The 17364-nt window shown below is 51.8% G+C and overlaps 1 protein-coding gene across 6 annotated transcripts in view; it reads right to left on the bottom strand.

Moving 5' to 3' along the window:
* MPRIP (myosin phosphatase Rho interacting protein) overlaps positions 1–17364 on the bottom strand; it is a 172587-nt gene that overhangs the window by 25473 nt on the left and 129750 nt on the right. For all 6 annotated transcript variants that reach the window (XM_075560928.1, XM_075560930.1, XM_075560931.1 and 3 more), the window contains exons 9-14: positions 16599–16712; positions 14696–14752; positions 13723–13791; positions 10446–10535; positions 4564–4673; positions 389–971 (exon numbers count right to left, since the gene is read on the bottom strand). In XM_075560928.1, coding sequence (XP_075417043.1) covers positions 389–971; positions 4564–4673; positions 10446–10535; positions 13723–13791; positions 14696–14752; positions 16599–16712 — 1023 coding nt within the window. The remainder of the gene's footprint in view (positions 1–388; positions 972–4563; positions 4674–10445; positions 10536–13722; positions 13792–14695; positions 14753–16598; positions 16713–17364) is intronic.

Genomic DNA, 17364 nt, shown 5'->3' with positions numbered 1-17364 from the left:
TACTCAGGCCATCCCTGCATGCTCTGCAGGCCGCCTCCTGGACCTCAGTCCCACATCATGACCCTCTGGCTGCTTTCCAGGCTTCCATCAGTCAGTCCCATCTCTGCTGCCCTGGAGCAGCCCAAACTGGAGTCTGGTCACATCCCTGTCCGCTTCCACCCTGCGACTGGCTGACAGACCCTGCGCTGGGGCACTGCCCTAATCTTGTCCAGCTCTCTGGAAGCAGGCCCCGCCTCCTGCTGGCACTCTCCTGGGGACTGGCTGGGATGTCTGCATCCCCTCAGCCCTCAGCCTAAACCATGAGCATTTGCTGCTGTGTCTGTTTCTCCATGGTTACACATGCCAGCAGTGGAGGTGTCCCCAGGCATGTCCCCACCCTCTGTGTTACCTCTTTTTCCAGCAGAGAGGTCAGCTCGTGTGCAGGGAGCCGGTCACTTCCGTCCTCAAAGGGGGCCAGGTGCAGCGGGGCAATGGGCACTTGCTTCTCTTCCCGCAGGGGTGTGGTTTCCACTTGATGCCAACGCTGCTCAATCTCCACATGGACACTCTGTGTCTTCAGGTCTGAGGTCACGGGCAGCCCCGAGCTCCGGTCTACCTCCATGTGAGAGACAGCATCATCTGCTCCTGGCCCTGGGTCTGCAGTGTCGAGGGCCCCGAAACGTCGGCGGCGCTCCTCCCGGCGCCTGGTGCGCTCCCGTTCCAGTTCCTGCTCCCCTAGGTCTGCCTCAGTGCACCCAGAGTCCTGGGCATCACAGGGTCTCCTGGCACTGGCCCTCTCTTGGGCCAGGGCTTGCTGGATGGGACGGAACTCGGCCCAGTCAAAGGTCTTGGAGCGCCCCTCGCGCCTCCGCTCCCTCGCACGGCTCCGTCTCTGCTCAGGGTCCGGCTCTCCCAGGCCGCCTTCCTGCTTTTCACTTGGCCGAGGGCAGATCTCAGGGGAGCTGCTCTTGCTCTTCTCCTCTGGCAATGAGCTGGCGGGACAAGGGCACAGTACCTGTTAGCAGCTCAGGTAACGATTCCACATTGCACAATGACACAGATGCCCTCGAGGCCATCAGGAGAGCCAGAGAGGGAGTGTCCTGGCTACCCCTTAGCCAGCTACCCCGTCCTGGAGAGAACTCAAACCTGGCTCTGAGTGATGGGAGAGGAGAAGCCACCAGCTGCCCAGGGTTCCAGTTGGGGGCATGAAGGTGGATGGAGATTCCCTTGTCTGACAGGCGCTATGACGGCTGTGTCACGATGGCCCTGCTGCCCAAAGGCCGAGACAGAGCTCTGCTGAGTGCCTGGCCCACACTGTCCAGACGAGGGTTGACCAAGTGCCTTGTAGGCTATGCTGATATGGCCACCACCTGGGCTCCTGGATAGACTTGGCTTCTTCTGTGGTGTCTCTGTACTGGGCAGTGGTGGCAGCATGAATGAAAAACAGCCACTTCCTTAGGCCTTTTCTGACAGGTGGATGGGTGGACACCAAGCAGGTAAGCAGCATGCAGAAATAATGTGTTGAAACTATTCTTGTTGCTGGCATGGAAGATGGGTCAGAAGGACTGGCTCAGGTTCTGGGTGAGACAGCCCAGCTACCTGGCAGGCTTCATTACGTAGTGCTGGAGGGCACCCCCACCAGGGGAGCCTGAGCTGGAGGACACATGGTGGAGCCTGGCCCCCAAGCACACTAGGTAGGTGAGGGAGGCCTGGAGAAGGCTTGGGGCACCTGAGGATGCTTCGGCTGGGTCCTGTCTGCCCAGACCCTGAAGATGGCCTATCTGAGCAGGGGTGGGGCAAGGCACTGCTTTGGGGGTGTTCTGGCAAGAAGGCTAGGTGTAGATCTGCGACAGCAGTCTCCAGGCTCCCTGCCCTGGAAAGGCTTCAGGAGAATCCAACCAACTTCAGGCTGGGGAGTGTGGCCCCACCAGAACTCTCAGAGGCAAATGGGGCCAAAGAAAGCAGGTCTGCACGAGGCCCAGTTCCAGTTGCCGGCTAAGGCACACACAAAGCTTCAGGGCTATGGGGGTCTGCAAACCTTCATCTGAGACCATGCATATCTGCAAAACAATGACCAGTGTGTCCCACAGCTGACAGCCATGGCTGGGACACAAAGAGGGACCACCTCTTATGCATGGTCCTCCCAGCAGGGAGAGGCTGCCCTCCCTAAGTGTGGACCGGCTCTCCATGGAGGACAGGCCTGCTCCTTGAGGAGCCTCTAGCTTCAGAGGCAGAAAATGGGCAACAAGCCAGCAAGTCTAAGGACGACCGAACAAGGAGGGCACGCACCTAGCCCTTCTGACACATCTCTGTTTGTAATGCCCTCCTGGGATTGGGCCTTGCAGTACTAAAGAGCGCTTCACTCCTCAAATAGTGAAGTCCCCTAAGGACAAAGGCTGAGAACCAATGCGGGACGTGTACTCTGCTCGGTCCATAAATTCTAGTCAGCAAGGTAACTACTGCGCCAAACCTTTGTATGGGATTTGGTCCCCGGAAGGTAGGAGGCGCATCTTGAACCTCACTGTGATCCCAGGCATCTGCGTAGGGCTTGGAGGCCACACCACGTTGAAGAGAAACAGGAGAGCCAGGGTGGGGCCTCTTCCTTGGACCCGCTCTGCCCACATGCACATAGCATTCCCAGGTCACAGATACACCTGCTCAGCAACATCCCAGGGCTGAGGAGCTAGGGTCAGTGTCTGCAGGCAGGAGCCTCGATCCACTGCACAGAAGAGGAGTGAGCGCAAGGCCCATGGAGCCCCCGCCAGACTAGCTGGCCGTTGTGTATTTGGAACCCACACGGCGAGCCTCTGCTGTTGCCAGTAGCCTCGGCAGGGAAGCCTTCCCCGCACTCCCTTGCACCCTCCTGCCTCACTGGGCAGACAAGACACCCTACGAGAAGGGGGTTGATTCCTCTAAGAATCAGGGAGTCGATCCTGAAAGGTGGAAAACAGCGTGCTAGTCCTGGTCATAGTCTCCTGGCCTGACTGACTCAGGAACCAGTGAGAACCGTGAGAAGCCCTGGACAAACGATGCCAATAAAGATAGGAAAGGATCAAAGAAGAATCAAGTTCCTCAAAAAGTTAACACAGAATTACCACACCCAACCCAACCCACTGCTATCGAGTTGGTTCTGATTCAAGATGAGCTGAGCTAACTACAAGACTAACCAACAAAACTACCCCAAGGCTCACCAGTTCCACTGCTGGGAATGTATACAGTCACAATACTGGAAAACAGGACTCACACAGATGTGCTGTACACCACTGCTCACTGCGGCATGTCTAACACTAGATGAACGGAGAAAAAAGTCTGGTCTACAGGCGTCTAGTAGAGCATGACTCAGCCATAAAGAGAAATGAAATTCGGATGCAATCACATAGACGAACTTTGAAAACATTTTGCTGGATGAAGCCAGTCAGTCAGACGAACAAAGAATGTCTGATCCCACTGAACTGAAATACCCAGAAGTAGCAAACGAATAGAATGCAAACCTGCTCCTGGTTACCTGGCTAGGGAGAGCGGAAGGAGAATTCCTGTGGAAGGTGATGGAAGGGTCCGGACATGGGAGAGCGGTGGTGGGTGCACAACATGAGGAAGGACGTGAATGTCACTGAATTCCACAGAAAATGGCTATAATGACACAGATTTTATATATGTTTTCCCACAGTAATATGGAAAGAGGAAATAATCAATGTGGGATTCCTTTTCTTAATTCTTGTTCAAAGTGGTCTGGAGTCAGTTTGATGAGAGGCAGGGTTTGGAGAGCACCCAGCAAGTGGCCACGCCCAGACTTGGCCTCCCTGCTGCCACCGAGCTCCCCGGCTAAGTGCACGAAGCACCCGAGAGGCTGTGGTGAACGTCAGAGGCTCCTGGCCCCGAGGCCAGCGAGCAAGAACACTTGCTGGCCTTCACAGCACCACCAACACACAAGAAGCATCTCCTCTCTTTTGAAAAGAGGATTAGCACACAGCCAATTGTGAGAGGCAGGGCCAGAGACACAGGAGGGAGCAGTCTTCCAATCAGGGCTTCAGCACCGAGCTCCGCTGGCACAGAGATGATACATGGGAGAGGAGCGGTGCTCAGACCATGCGGCTGTGCAGCTTCCTGGCCAGGTGACCACACGGTGGAGAGGTGGAGAGTGGGGAATGGTGCTGCAGGGGACCAATGACTGTCTCCTGTTTGCTGATCTTGGCTGTGGTGACCTACTAATTTCCTTACAAACCCCTCCACCCCATCCTTCTTGGTGGGGACAAAAACCATATATGTGAGACAGGTGAAAAGAGGAAAAGGCAGGCTTACAAGAGCCTGTGAGTACTGCCGTCTCAGGGCTGCCAGGACTTAAAGCATCACAGCAGAGAGCCACAAGTACCAACACTGGGCCCAAGCAAAGGCCAACAAACCAGGATCTGGCAGAATGGTAGGGTGTGCCCAAAGAACCCTCAGCATGGGCAGAACCCGTGGGCTGGGAAAGGAAGGGCTGGCCGGAAGCAGGAAAGCAGGAGGCAGGGATGAAGGGGACAGTAGAGAAGGAATGTCAGAAAGAACCATTGGTCTGGAGGGAGGCCAGCCTCGGGCCTGGCTTACCTCGTCACATCAGGAGCAGTGGTTGGGTGGACATGCTTCATGATGGTCTGGATCCAGTTCCGCCGGATCCCGGATGTCATCGCCGAGAGGGCAAACTCGCCCTCCTTGGTCTGTACAAAAGATGAGGGTAACCAGTGATTCTCCAAACATGCCTGCAGTTCCCAGCCCTGGCAGTCATGTAGGGGCCTGGCTGGGCAAGACAGCCCTTCCAGGAGTGTCACGGGCACATCAGGTGGACAGCAGGAACAGGGAGACTGTGCACACCTCAGCGGCACTCGTTAGCAGTCAGCCAGGAGCTCCTCTCTGACAGACGTCAAGTGAGCTCACATGTGCTAAGGACAAACGAGACAACAGGGTCCTCCCTGGGGCTCACAGAGACGGCATAATACGGTACGTGTGCAACCAGCAGTGGCGAGTGAAGCCTTACAACACAGCCACGTGGCGCTGGGTCTTGTGGTCTGACAAACCACTGGAAGGGTGCATGGAAGTAGATGTATGTTCCAGGCAGGGAGCAGTGCGAGGGCCTGCTTCGTGCAACACCACGGCAAGTTGTGGGGCACACATTTAGTGCATGGGGTAAGAACAGGACCAGTGGGCAGGGATAGTCAGGGCCCTGGTGGTTACACGGAGGAAGTCCAGGAGGCTGCTGTGGCAAAGATCTGGAGCTGCAGAGTGCATGGTGGTGGCAGGCGTGACAGTAAAGGGGCAGGTCATGAGGAAGACATGAGGCTGAGTCAGGGCAGAGAAACAGCTTGAGCGCCTCCTGACCCCAGTCAGGGTGGCCGGGGTCTTTTGCAGGGGCAGGCAGGGTGCAGGGGGTGCAGTAGGGGAACAGCTTTGCTTGTGGCTGGACTGGCAGTGAAGGTGAGTGTGAGGAGGGTTGGGCTCCATGTTGTGTGTGTCTACAGCCGTGTCTAATGGGGTGGCTTCAGTGTTAAATGTCCTGAGGATGGCTGGGTATAGGACAAAACTGAAGAGAGCTCACCTGCCGGCTGGTGCTGCTCTTATCTCCCTGGAGCCTCTACCAACAGTGTCAACCCCCACCCCCAAGATGAAGGAGTCACGCATCTCACTGTGTGAGAAGAGGGTGCAGATGGGCTTGGATGACCTCCGGGTTCTTGGCCGGTGTGTTACTCCGTCCTCATGTTGTGGACATTCATGACCCGCCTGGAGGCTCTGAGCTCTTCACCCCTGCCCGCCCCCCCCCCACCTCCCTGCTCACCTGGGGCTCCTTCCCAGCTCAGATCCGCTTCTCCTTCATCCTGGACAACCTCCCTCACCTACTATGGCCCATGTCTTCCTCACAACCACCCATCTTCCTCTCTCCTCCCCAGCTTCCCACAGTACCTGCCTCCCGTCTTTGCCCTGTCTGGCTTTTGCACCTTAGTTCCCGAGCCCTGAAATCAGACCTGGAGGATCAGGCTGCCTCCGGGCCCTGGGATGGCAGGAGTTGGAGTGCAGGACATGCTTTTAGGCAGCTGCTGGGATGCGCAAGTTTCAGGTGGGAGTCACCTCATGAGAAAATGACCCATACCACCAAGTAGCGATTTGTTCAGGTCAGGGAGCTGCCCCTGTTAACAGCCCACGTTCTCCCTCAGAATGGCTTCCTAAGGAAACCTACTAGGTTTCTTGGTGTTTTTTGGGGGTGGGTGGGTGGGAGGAAATCTTAGCTGGAGGCCATTTGTCAGTAAACAAGATCCCCTCCTTCCAGCCATGAGAACAAGCCAACAACCCATCTTGGATTATGCCAAGGCTATTGGCAAAGGCTGCACAGGAGCTCCGCAGCCCTGCGGGCCTGGAAGCTGAGCTCCTCATTAGCATTAACACGCTGGCTGCTGGCCAGGGCCTGGGTTTCCTCTAAGTCTGGTGTGAGAGGTTTATTGTGCCAACACGGCACTTGTGAGGAGATATGGAATTTAGCTTGTCAACCAGGTCACAGCTTGATGACCCCCTTAAGAGGTGCAACCAAGATAAATGGCTCTCTGGAGGTTCCCCACCCCCTGCCTTCCTCTTCCTAGTGGCAGACACGGCCCTGTGACGTGGCCACCATTGGATCCACCAGCCTGTGCTCATCCTGCATTCTCTGTCACTGCATGTGACTTCATGACTCTGGAGAGGGACTGAGGGACTTGATCTGGACGGGGCTGGGATGTTTTCATATATACCATATACACCCAAGTATAAGCCGACCCAATTATCAGTGGAGGCACCTAATTTCACCACAGAACTTGGCTTATCCACGAGTATATACGGTAATTACTTCCTGATATAAAGTTCTATCTTACACACATGAGTGTCACTGGATTTGTCTCTCTAGTCAACCTGTCTAATGCATTGTGGAACTAGGAGTGGGGTACTGGAGAAACAAATCATGAATATGGAGTGGGTGCTTGTCTGACCTCTACCTCATGGTAGTTTTTCCTCTCTGGCTAGCCAGAGGTCAGACAGGGTCATGCTGCTTACTTGATTGTTTTCTGGAAAGGGCATGGGAAGTAAGGTTTTGATTCCTACATGTTGTTTTTGGTTGTTCCTCTCTGGAAAGGTGAAAAATGAATGTGATAATTGTGAATTTTGGGCTCAGGGGGTGCAATTGCCCCTTGAACTTCTCTGAGGCCATGCCCTGGCTTGATGCAGCCATATTGCATATGAATGTTATGGTTTAAAGAAAGGAATTGAATTGGACTGTTTTAAAAATGTGTTTAGCATCTGGCTGTATTAGGATTGTACTGTTTTTTTCCTACTTATTGTTATTCATATAATGTGTGGTAGAAATGATTGGGAAATATGAAAATAGAGTGTTTGTAAGCCCACTGACTTCAGCATTAAATTGGATCTTTAAATGGGTGTAGGACAGATCTGCAAAGAATGCTTAGAAAAGGTAAGCCCTATCCAGGGCCTTGAATGCTCAGGACATTTGCATTCGAAAAGACCTGCTGAAAGAGCTGGTGGCAGACTGAAGGAGGAAAAAAAAAGGAGCCATTTGGCCTTCATGAATTTTGAAGTACAGGTTTGCTCCTGAAGCTGGAAAAATGTGAAGCCATTTAGGAACTCTCCTCTCTAAGAGTGAACATTAAAGGGAGCCTGCGGGTAGCCTGAAATGCTTGCTAAGTGATGACCACCTCGATCCACATATTGAGTGAAAGGGGGAAAATGCAGCAACAGATGGGTTGAGTCTGTCCATGGACACTCGTGAGCCTAGTTCATGAGGACTAGAGGAGAGCAGGTTGGCTGGTCTGAAGTTTATAGTTGTGTGGAACCTCAGTCTATGGCTTGATCCAGCCCAAGGAGACCAGGGCTGTTGAGAACTTGTGAAGCGGCCCAGCCCATGGTCGAATTCCAAGGGGGCCAATGGTAAGGCCAAGTAAGGTGACCCACACTGACTTGACCAGAACCTCATCAGATGAAGAATTTTGAGCCTGTGAATTGATGCCTACTGCTGCCGACTTTATGGACGGCCTGTCCTAATTTGACTTTGCTTATGGATGCAGACTCACAAGGTCCTAACTGCAATGAAGATTCTTCACATCAGTGAACATGCCTATCTCCTCGGAACACTGGGTTGAAAGAAAGGGCAGAATAGGACCTGGATACCCAAATTGTGAGGGATAAAGGCATGGAGCGGCGGGTTTACAAATTTTCATGTTTTTTTTTTGGGGGGGGCTTATTATTTTTTAAAAGATCATTTCATCGGAGGCTCTTACAACAATCCATACATCAATTATATCAAGCATACTTGTACATATGTGGCCATCATCATTCTCTAAACATTTACTTTCTACTTGAGTCCCTGGCTTCAGGCTCCTTTTTTTACCCTCCCTCCCCACATTATTATTTTCGTATCTTACACTGACCTCTGTCTTTCCCCTCACGCGCTCCCCTCACCCGTTTCATGCCCCTCTCCTCCCTCCTGCTATCTTTACTCCCATTCTGTTCCTGAAGGGTTTATCTGATCCGGATCCCATGTGTAGTGAGCTCTTATGTGTAGTGAGCTCTTAATCTGTACCTGTGTACATGCTCCAGCCTAGTCTGAACTGAAAGGCAGGATTGGGGTCATGATAGTGGGGGGGGGGGAGGAGGAGGAGAAGATGAGGAAGCCTCAAGGAACCAGAGGAATACTGTGTGTTTCAGGGGTGCTAAAATGCGCCCTGGATGACTCATCCTTTCCTTGTGATCCTTCTGTGACGGGATGTCCCACTGTCTACAGATGGGTTTTGGATTTGTGCTCTGACCCACCTCATTCTCAGCAATATTTTTTTTGTTTCTTTTGGGTCTTCTGATGCCTGATCCTATAGACACTTCATGATTGCATAGGATGGTGAGCTCCTTTCCTGTGGGCTTGTTGCTTCTGAGCTAGATGGCTGCTTAACTTCAAGCCTTTAAGACCCTAGATGCTAATCCTTTTGATAGCCAGGCACCATCAACTTTCTTCACATTTGCTTGTGTACCCATCTTGTCTTCAGCAACCGTGCTGGGAGAGTGAGCATCACAGAATTCCAGGTTGCTTTCTTGCGTTGAGGGAGGGCCTGAGCAGAGGCTCCAAGTCCGTCCACTTACTCAATGTATTGGCATATAAATATATGTATATATGATAATACCACTATTTTTATGAATTAATATAGTTACATAAGTGCACACCTATGTTTGTTCCTCTATCTATAGCTTTGCTTCCTGGATCTTTCTTCTGTTTCCTTTTACCTTCCTCCTTTCCCACCATCACGCTTACCCTTCTGCCTCTTAGTAATTCGTTTAAGCTAGACTGATGTTACTCCAACACCGGTGGGGAAATATTTTGTAAGATTATGGTGCAGGTGTTAATATAACTGATTGTTAGGTATAGAATATTATTTTGTTCACTTATAGAATATTGTGTTTAAATGAGGCTGACACATTTTGAGTTGTATGCATTTTAGTTTTATCCTGTTAGGCACAAATATTTTAATATTGTCCTTGCTTTAAAAATTATAAATGGCTCTCTGGAGCCCTCCCCCCCACCCCCCACCTTCACCTCCCTGATGGAGGCCAAAGCCCTGTGATGGAGCCACGACCATTGGAGCCACACAACTTTGCATCCACTGGCCTGAAATCTCTCTGAATTCTGCATCACTGCATGGATCTGAAGAGGGACTTATGGACTTGATTAGATTGAGCTGTTTTCTTCATATATAATTACATCTTGATATAATGCTCTCTCTTCCACATATATGAGTGTGACTGGATTTGTTTCTCTAGGCAACCTGGCCTAACACATCTGGTTACCTAGGAACTCCTGATCGACTTCGAATATGTTGATATAATGGAGTTTCTGTCACAGGACCTGAAGCCTCTACCTCCACAGCACAGATGGAAAGCCAGCAAGAGCATGCATTGATTGCCCAATCATAGTTTTTTTTTTGAGGGCCAGAGTCTGCCTTGTCCACCACCAAGTTCCTTACAAGATGTTGGGAAAAACAAAGACTTGTGAGTGAGTGAATAAATGATGAATGACTGAAGAAGGAACTAAAAAGCTAGGATCCGGAGATTTAAATAGCTAACAAACATTTTTACTTTGCTTCCCTACTTCACATCCTTCTAGCTGCCCCAAACCTCAACAGTAAAGGAGGACCTTCATCTGCAAAAAGCCTCTAAGCAACCTTGGGAAGAAAGATGGTGTGTCTAATTTTGGGTTCTGATCCTGACTCGGAGTAGGGTTGGGGCTAGATGACATAAGGGACCACATTAACGGGGAAGAATGAGGGCCAGGGTAACAGGTGGCAGTTGGCTCACCCAGGATGCTCCTGGAACTAGGGCATGGGGGTGGAGGAGAACTCTCCCAAAAGCTTCTGCCTGGCTCTTCCCACCTCCACCCTGTCTGTTTCCAAGTCCCCCCGCCCCCCTGTGCTTACATGTATCTGAAAGCCATAGTTTCGTTGGACTGGATATTCAGTGACATTGTAACATGTAGCCAAGTCAATTTCTCCATCCAGGTCCGCTGCCTGCAGAGAGAAATGCAAAGATGGAACTTCCCCGTACAACTCACACTGAACGCAGGTCCTATCTCCCACTCCCTTGAAGCAGCACAGTGCCATTCCTCATCGCTGGCTATGGACAGGGTTGACATTTAATGAAATCATATTGTTTATTTATTTATTATGATTTTAAATAATTTTATTGGGGCTCATACAACTCTTATCACAATCCATATATACATCAATCGTGTAAAGCACTTTTGTACATTCATTGCCATAATTCTCAAAACATTTGCTTTCCACTTGGGCTCGTGGAATCAGCTGTTTTCATTTTTCCCCCTCCATCCCTGCTCCCCCCTCCCTCATGAACCCTTGATAATTTATACATTATTTTATCATATCTTACACTGCCCAACGTCTCCCTTCACCCACTTTACTGTTGCCCATCCCCCAGGGAGGAGGTTATATGCAGATACTTGTAATCGGTTCCCCCTTTCTACCCCATCCTCCCTCCACCCTCCTGGTATCACCACTCTCACCACTGGTCCTGAGGAGTTCATCTGTCCTGGATTCCCTGTGTTTCCAGTTCCTATCTGCACCACTGTATATCCTCTGGTCTAGCCAGATTTGTAAGGTAGAATTGGGATCATGATAGTGGGGGGAGGAAGCATTTAAGAACTAGAGGAAAGTTGTGTGTTTTGATGCTACACTGCACCCTGAGTGACTCAGCTCCTCCACGCTACCCCTCTGCAAAGGGATGTCCAGTTGCCTAGAGATTGGCATTGGGTCCCCACCCCACACTCCCTTCATTCACTATACGATTTTTCACATAGGCTGGTGTGTTCTTCCATGTGGGCTTGGTTGCTTCTGGGCTAGATGGCAGCTTGTTTACCTTCAAGCCTTTAGGACCCCAAATACTGTATCTCTCAATAGCCGGGCACCATCATATTTATTCACCACATTTGCTTATGCACACATTTGTCTTCAGCGCTTGTATGGGGAAATCATATTGTTTAATGCTCAAAAAGGCTGGTTCTAATTTTATTTTTGCTTTTGACAACTATTTGTTCTTTTTCTTAGTGGTAAGTACACCTTATTGGTAATATGTACTACACACCATATTCCACTCTATCTTTATGTCCACATGTAATGTTTACAGCTTCCAAATTGGATTCATAAAAATACTGGTAACGAAAGGCAATAATAATGAAAACTGAAACAAACTAATAACAACAACAAAAAACCCAGAGTTGTGACTTAAGTCAGAAACGACTGATGATGGAAGCACTGGGATGCCGCCCTGCTGTAAGCCGGGGCACTTTGTATGCACAACCGGTATATTGGCAAGTCACATGGGAAGATGTTATTTATTTACTGTTTCCTTTAAGACTAAAACCATTTTATTTTTATGAAAGATAATTCTCCAGGGAAGGAGGGGGTAAAAATGAGGAGCTGATGCCAGGGCCTAAGTGGAGAGCAAATGTTTTGAGAATGGTGAGGGCAATGAATGTACAAATGTGCTTGACACAATGGATGTATGTGTGGATTGTGAGAAGAGTTGTATGAGCCCGATAAGATGATTTTTAAAAAGTTCTCCAAAGCAAAAATACAATAAAATCAGTAAGCAGACTGGTACTGTTTTACATTTTTAGTAAATCTCTTTAACGCCCGACATAGAGACAGCCTGCTGCAGCCATCAGTCTGGTCAATACAGTGTTTTTGCTGAGCCTGGCTTCACAGAGCTGCGTAGCTGGGAGAGTCCTGTCACGGCATCTTCAGATGACTGTGGCTGATAATTTCTACTGTAGAACCTGTGGTCAAATCAGTGAACTCTGCACCTTTGGTTACTCTGAACCCCGTTGTCTTCATCTGCTCTTCAAGTGGTCTTTGGCCCATGCATGGCTCGAGCAGCATGTGCCAGTCAGGCTGCAGCTCTCCCTATTGTGGACGCATTTCACTAAATAATGTCCCAAACCACCACACTGGCAAAGTCTCTGCACAAAGAAAAGCTGCCGAGCTCCTGACAGTGAATAACAGTTTCCCCAAATTCTAATTATTGCTTGAAGGTTCAAATGGTATCTTTGTCAACAAATACTGAAAGGTTTTCCTTCAAGGAGCAGGTGAAGCCCCTTGGCCCATTCCTAAGAAAATGTCTGTCACATACTCAAACCTGAATGACTACAGTTGGCCGATTCTTCTTTCAAGTAAGATGGTGTTCCCCGTGGTTCAGCTGGCACGGGGGCCCTCACAGTGCTTCCTGTAACCTGCACAAGTGACTTACAGACTACTGAGAAGATGGAGGTGTGAGGGTGTGAGGGTAACATCCCAGGCTCACTGCTCCATCAGGGGAAGTCTCATGTGCACTTAAATCTCCCTGGGCGGCACTGAACACAAGCACAGCTGAATGCCACGTCTATGATTTCTGCTAGTGCAATAGCAGTTTCACTCACTGCCATGGCTTTTGTATCAGCAGTGCCAACGTCAAAATAACGCAAAGCTAACAGTACTTGGCATTACAAGGCTTACTTTGACTGCCCTAGTCTCCTTCAAAGGTTCCAGGAACCTCCCGCCCGACACCCCCACCCCCGGAGCCTACAGGCCATGCTCTGAGAATTTCTTGTGTGTACACAAGCCACCACTTAAATGTGCGCCTTCTCTGATTTTAGACATCAATGGGGGCAGGTCATTCACAAGAGTCGTCTATCTGTATTACGGACACATGCTTCCACTACAGTGCAGAGAGCACTTTGTGCGTTTGAGATTTCAAGTATGCAAATACATCTAACCAGTCCCTAAGGACAGGTGTCCGGGTTGCCTCCAATTTCTGCTGTTTTGAGTGATGCAAGAAAGGCTAGCCTAGTGCACAGACCTACCTCTCCTGAACATAGTGGACAAGATCTCTGTCAATTCTGCTAATGACTCACTTCCCCGTGAAAACCCGACTTTCCAAGTGAGACGTCGCAGAGAGTGTTCCAAGAGAAGCCAGGACAGCTGCTGAGGGCCTACGCTGGGCACCCACAGCAGGCCCAGAGGGAGCGGCCATGGAAGCTGGCTGTGGCGGTGCTGTGCTCAAACATCCTTCCTTCCCCCCAACACTCGCCTCCCACCAGGCAAACAGGGAGAGAGCAGTGGCGCCGTGAGTGGGTCCTGAGCCTCTGGGGCTGCATGGGTCCCCCAGCTGCCTCCACAACAGAGGCTAATCCAAAACACTCACCTCCTCAGCCACTGAATCCCTGTAGTACCGCAGGCTCTGATCCGCCAGGACAAACCAGTGTTTTTTCCACTAAAAGGGACAAGAAAAGACTCAACCACCAGGAACTGCCAAGGTTTCCCAGAACCAGGGCCCTGTGCATGGCTGGCAGCACACAGAGGAGCCTGTGCAGGCTGCAGGCAGCTAAGCGCTCATGCCCTGGGTGCCAGCAAAGCTGTAGCTCCTCTGCGTGGATGCACAGGTGTGTGGTGCTGGGCCATCCTTAGCCTGAAAGGCCTGACAGAGATGACGGGGGACAGTGAGGAGGGCACCTGTACCCACGCTGATTTGGCTGCTCAGAGGTGGGTGCCCACCTTCAGTCAGCTGGCGTGGATGAATCGTCACTTAGGGTCCTGTCTTTACTGTGAGTGGCCCAGAGGGAGACGTGGCTCTTCAAGGGGCTGTGGTATGGAGGAGGAAGCATGTTTGCCCAGCTGGCTGGAAGCAGGAGCGGCTGGCTGCACAGCAGGATGGGTTTCTACAGGCCGCTATCGTGGGTAGAGTCTTAGCAGGCGCCTCTTCACTGCTCTTGGGTCAAAGTTGAGGCTGCCAAGGTGGACTGCAAATGGTGCTTCTTTCTTGTGTTTTATGACCACACTGGCTCCTCCAGGGCCCAATGGCACCAGATGCTCTCTCAGAGCCAAGAATCTAGAAGCCCCACGCTGCTGTTCACTTTGCTGTCTGTGCAGAAACAGCCAAACCCCACAACCATAGGCTTCCCTGGCCCCGAGGAACTGGGTCCCTGGAGAACATCCAAGACAGAGTTCCTGGTGGGGGAGCTAATGTTGCAGAGATCCTGTCGTTTCCCCCACCCTCCACCCATTGCAGAAAAGGGGGTGTGGGGCTGTTGGTCACGTCCTGGTGCGCAGGAGAAGTAGGAAGACAGAGCTCGATGTCCGCAGGACTGTCCTTGGGCCACCCCGCTTCCCACACTCACCTGGCCATCCTCATACTGCTTAGTCAGCCAGCCTTTCTTGAAATTCAGCAGGTCGGGCTGAGGAAAGGAAGAAAGAAGAAAAACCCCATCAGAGGAAATCACAGTGTTCAGGTTACGGGCAAAGGGGCAACCGGGAGGGTGCATGTTCCTGTCCAGCTGAGGGAGCACCGGAAGGGGCGCCTGGCTGCCCAGATGTCTTCGTAACACACGTGTCTTGAGAGAGGAGGCGTACACTGGAGGAGAAGCAGGCACCCTGCAGGCAGCAGGAGGAGCCATAGTGGCTCTCAAAGAAAGCCCTCACTGAGGCTTGCTGGGGCTTCAGAAGAATGGGGCTCAGGTGGAGAGAACCACTGAGCAGCTTAACTGAAGGGGAACCCACCAAGATGTGTGAAGAGAGAATCAGAAAGGCTTTTCCACAGAAGGCATAGGAAGACCGAGAACTAAAGCCGGTGGCCACAGGTCGCCCCAGCCTGTGGGAAGCAGTGGCCTAGCCCTGTCAAGACCTAGACCTCTGATTCATCAGGATGCTAGTCTCCATCTCATCCCTGTAAGAAGTATCACCCAGACCCTGATGATGGCTTCCTGCTCCTTCTAACAGCTCGGATCGGGCTCATAATACAAGTCCTGGACAGAGTGGGAGGAAAATGAAGAACCAAATTAAAACCAGAAAATGAAAAACCACCAGACTGACTGGTCTGGTTAGATTGCTGGAACCCTGAGACTCTGCCCTTCACCTTTGCCACCTGTGCAGTCCCCTTTCAGCCGAACAACACACAGGCCTGAAAGCCAGCGACAGCACCCCAAGGACCGTGCTCAACCAGAAGGACAGCATTTGCTGACAACATCCAGCCAGAGGCCAGAAGGGGCACAAGTGAGGAGTGAACGGAAAGAGGAAGGCCATAGAGGAAGTGAGCAGTCAGGAGTACAGCCAAGGTCATGAAACAGAGTCTGTGTGGGTTGTCGAGTGGAACACTAAATCACCCAGTCAGTTTTCTCCCAGACCACAATGAACTGTTCTCCACCTGCCGCCCTGGGCTCCCACACCCAGAATGACTCGTTAGGCCCGCTGTAGGGTGCCCTTGACAGACATGGACCAACCCTTCTCTGGTCTAGGTAGTCTTCTGTTTTTCCCAGAGCCATCCAAGCAGCTCTGGAATCAGAGAATGGGCGAGAGGCAGAAGGAGTGAGAGAGTTCACAACAGTATTCTCTTGCCTCTACGGCAAACTCTGGAGCAAAACCCAGCTTAAAAGGTGACACAAAACTTGCCCCAGTAGGAAATGTTCTGGCTCGTACTCCATGGCCCCATGAAAGGGAGTGTGGCCAATGAGATCTCATCTTCTTAGGAGGCTGAAGGCAGTAGCAGGGAAAAGGTTTTCTATTGACCAGTGGGCTGCACACCCAGGCCTCTGCTTCCCTCTCCTGCTCCCACCAGGCCCTTGCTGACCCTGCTCAGCCGCCAGCCACACTCAGTGACATGCCCTGAGCTAGTACAACCTGGATGCAGCCAAGACCTGCTTTCCTGCTGTGGGGACCCCAGTGCGCAGTGAAAGCAGTCCTGCCTCCCAAGGAGCAGAGGCGAGGGACAGGGTCAGGCTGAGGCCCCTGCTGCTCTAGCCTTGGCTTGGAGACAGGTTCTCCTGTGGTGGCCGAGGGGACCTTCCTCACAGGATACTCCAGCAATGCTAGAAACTCTCGTGGACTCCTCTGGTTCTGCAGGATCCACAGAGGAAAAGGCAGCAAGGCCACACCAGGGTCTGTTTCTGAGTCCTAGGAGGTGGTAGCTGGGTCAGGCACACAGAAGTGGCTCTTGAAGCGCTGACAGAAACAGACACAGAAACAGGTCGGAGGGCAGAGGCAGCAGGACAGCTCCAAGGACCCCTGTTTGGGTGCTGGCGGGCTCACCGTCATGGAGGGCTCCGTGGACCTCCTGTCCAATGACTTGGCTCTTCGGTGTGGAGACAGAGGGGGAGCTGGTGCATCTGGGAGCGGGGCTGTAGGGGCTTCAGCAGTGAGGTCCTATGGCAAAGAGCAGTGCTTGTCAGTGCAGCCAAACCCGGGGGACATGTGGCCCCAGGCGGGGGCCTGCAGCAGCTTGGACAGCTCAAATCTAGGTAGGAGGTCCCACAAGGTGCCCCAAGGGTGAGAAGATCTGTGTGGGGTCAGAGAGCAGTGCCTGGCAGAGCTGGCACCGACCTGAGCCCTGGATTGTGGCTGGGCTTCTCCACTGCACACCTTGGGGCTGAGCTCCTTCTCCATCTGGAGAGCAGTTTTCTCTTCCAGATGTGCCCATCACCACCATCACCTGTTCTTCCTCCACCAGCCCGCCCGCCCCGAAGCCTGGGCCACTTTCAGCCTCTCACTTCTCAGGAGGACCACTCCTGGTTTGTGGGGGTGGCCACACGAGGCTGTGAGCAGGTAGGAGAGCCAATGGAGGCTACTGTCACCTGCATGCTGGTGCCCAACCTACACAAGGAAGAGAGAAACCAGGGCAGGGAGGAGGAGAGGCAGCTGCAGAAGAGGTGGTGGTGGGAGGATGCTACCCAGAAGGACAGTCACGCTGACTCTTCCTTGTGGGTGAGCAGAGAGACGGGTTCAGCAGCCCCTCAAGACAAAGACTAAGGAAGTGGTTTATTCAGACTCTTTGCCAAGGCCACGGCAGATAAGAAGA

Source organism: Tenrec ecaudatus, chromosome 10 (genome assembly GCF_050624435.1).
Source record: "Tenrec ecaudatus isolate mTenEca1 chromosome 10, mTenEca1.hap1, whole genome shotgun sequence".
NCBI lineage: Eukaryota > Metazoa > Chordata > Mammalia > Afrosoricida > Tenrecidae > Tenrec > Tenrec ecaudatus.
This window is presented reverse-complemented; position numbering and strand designations above follow the sequence as displayed.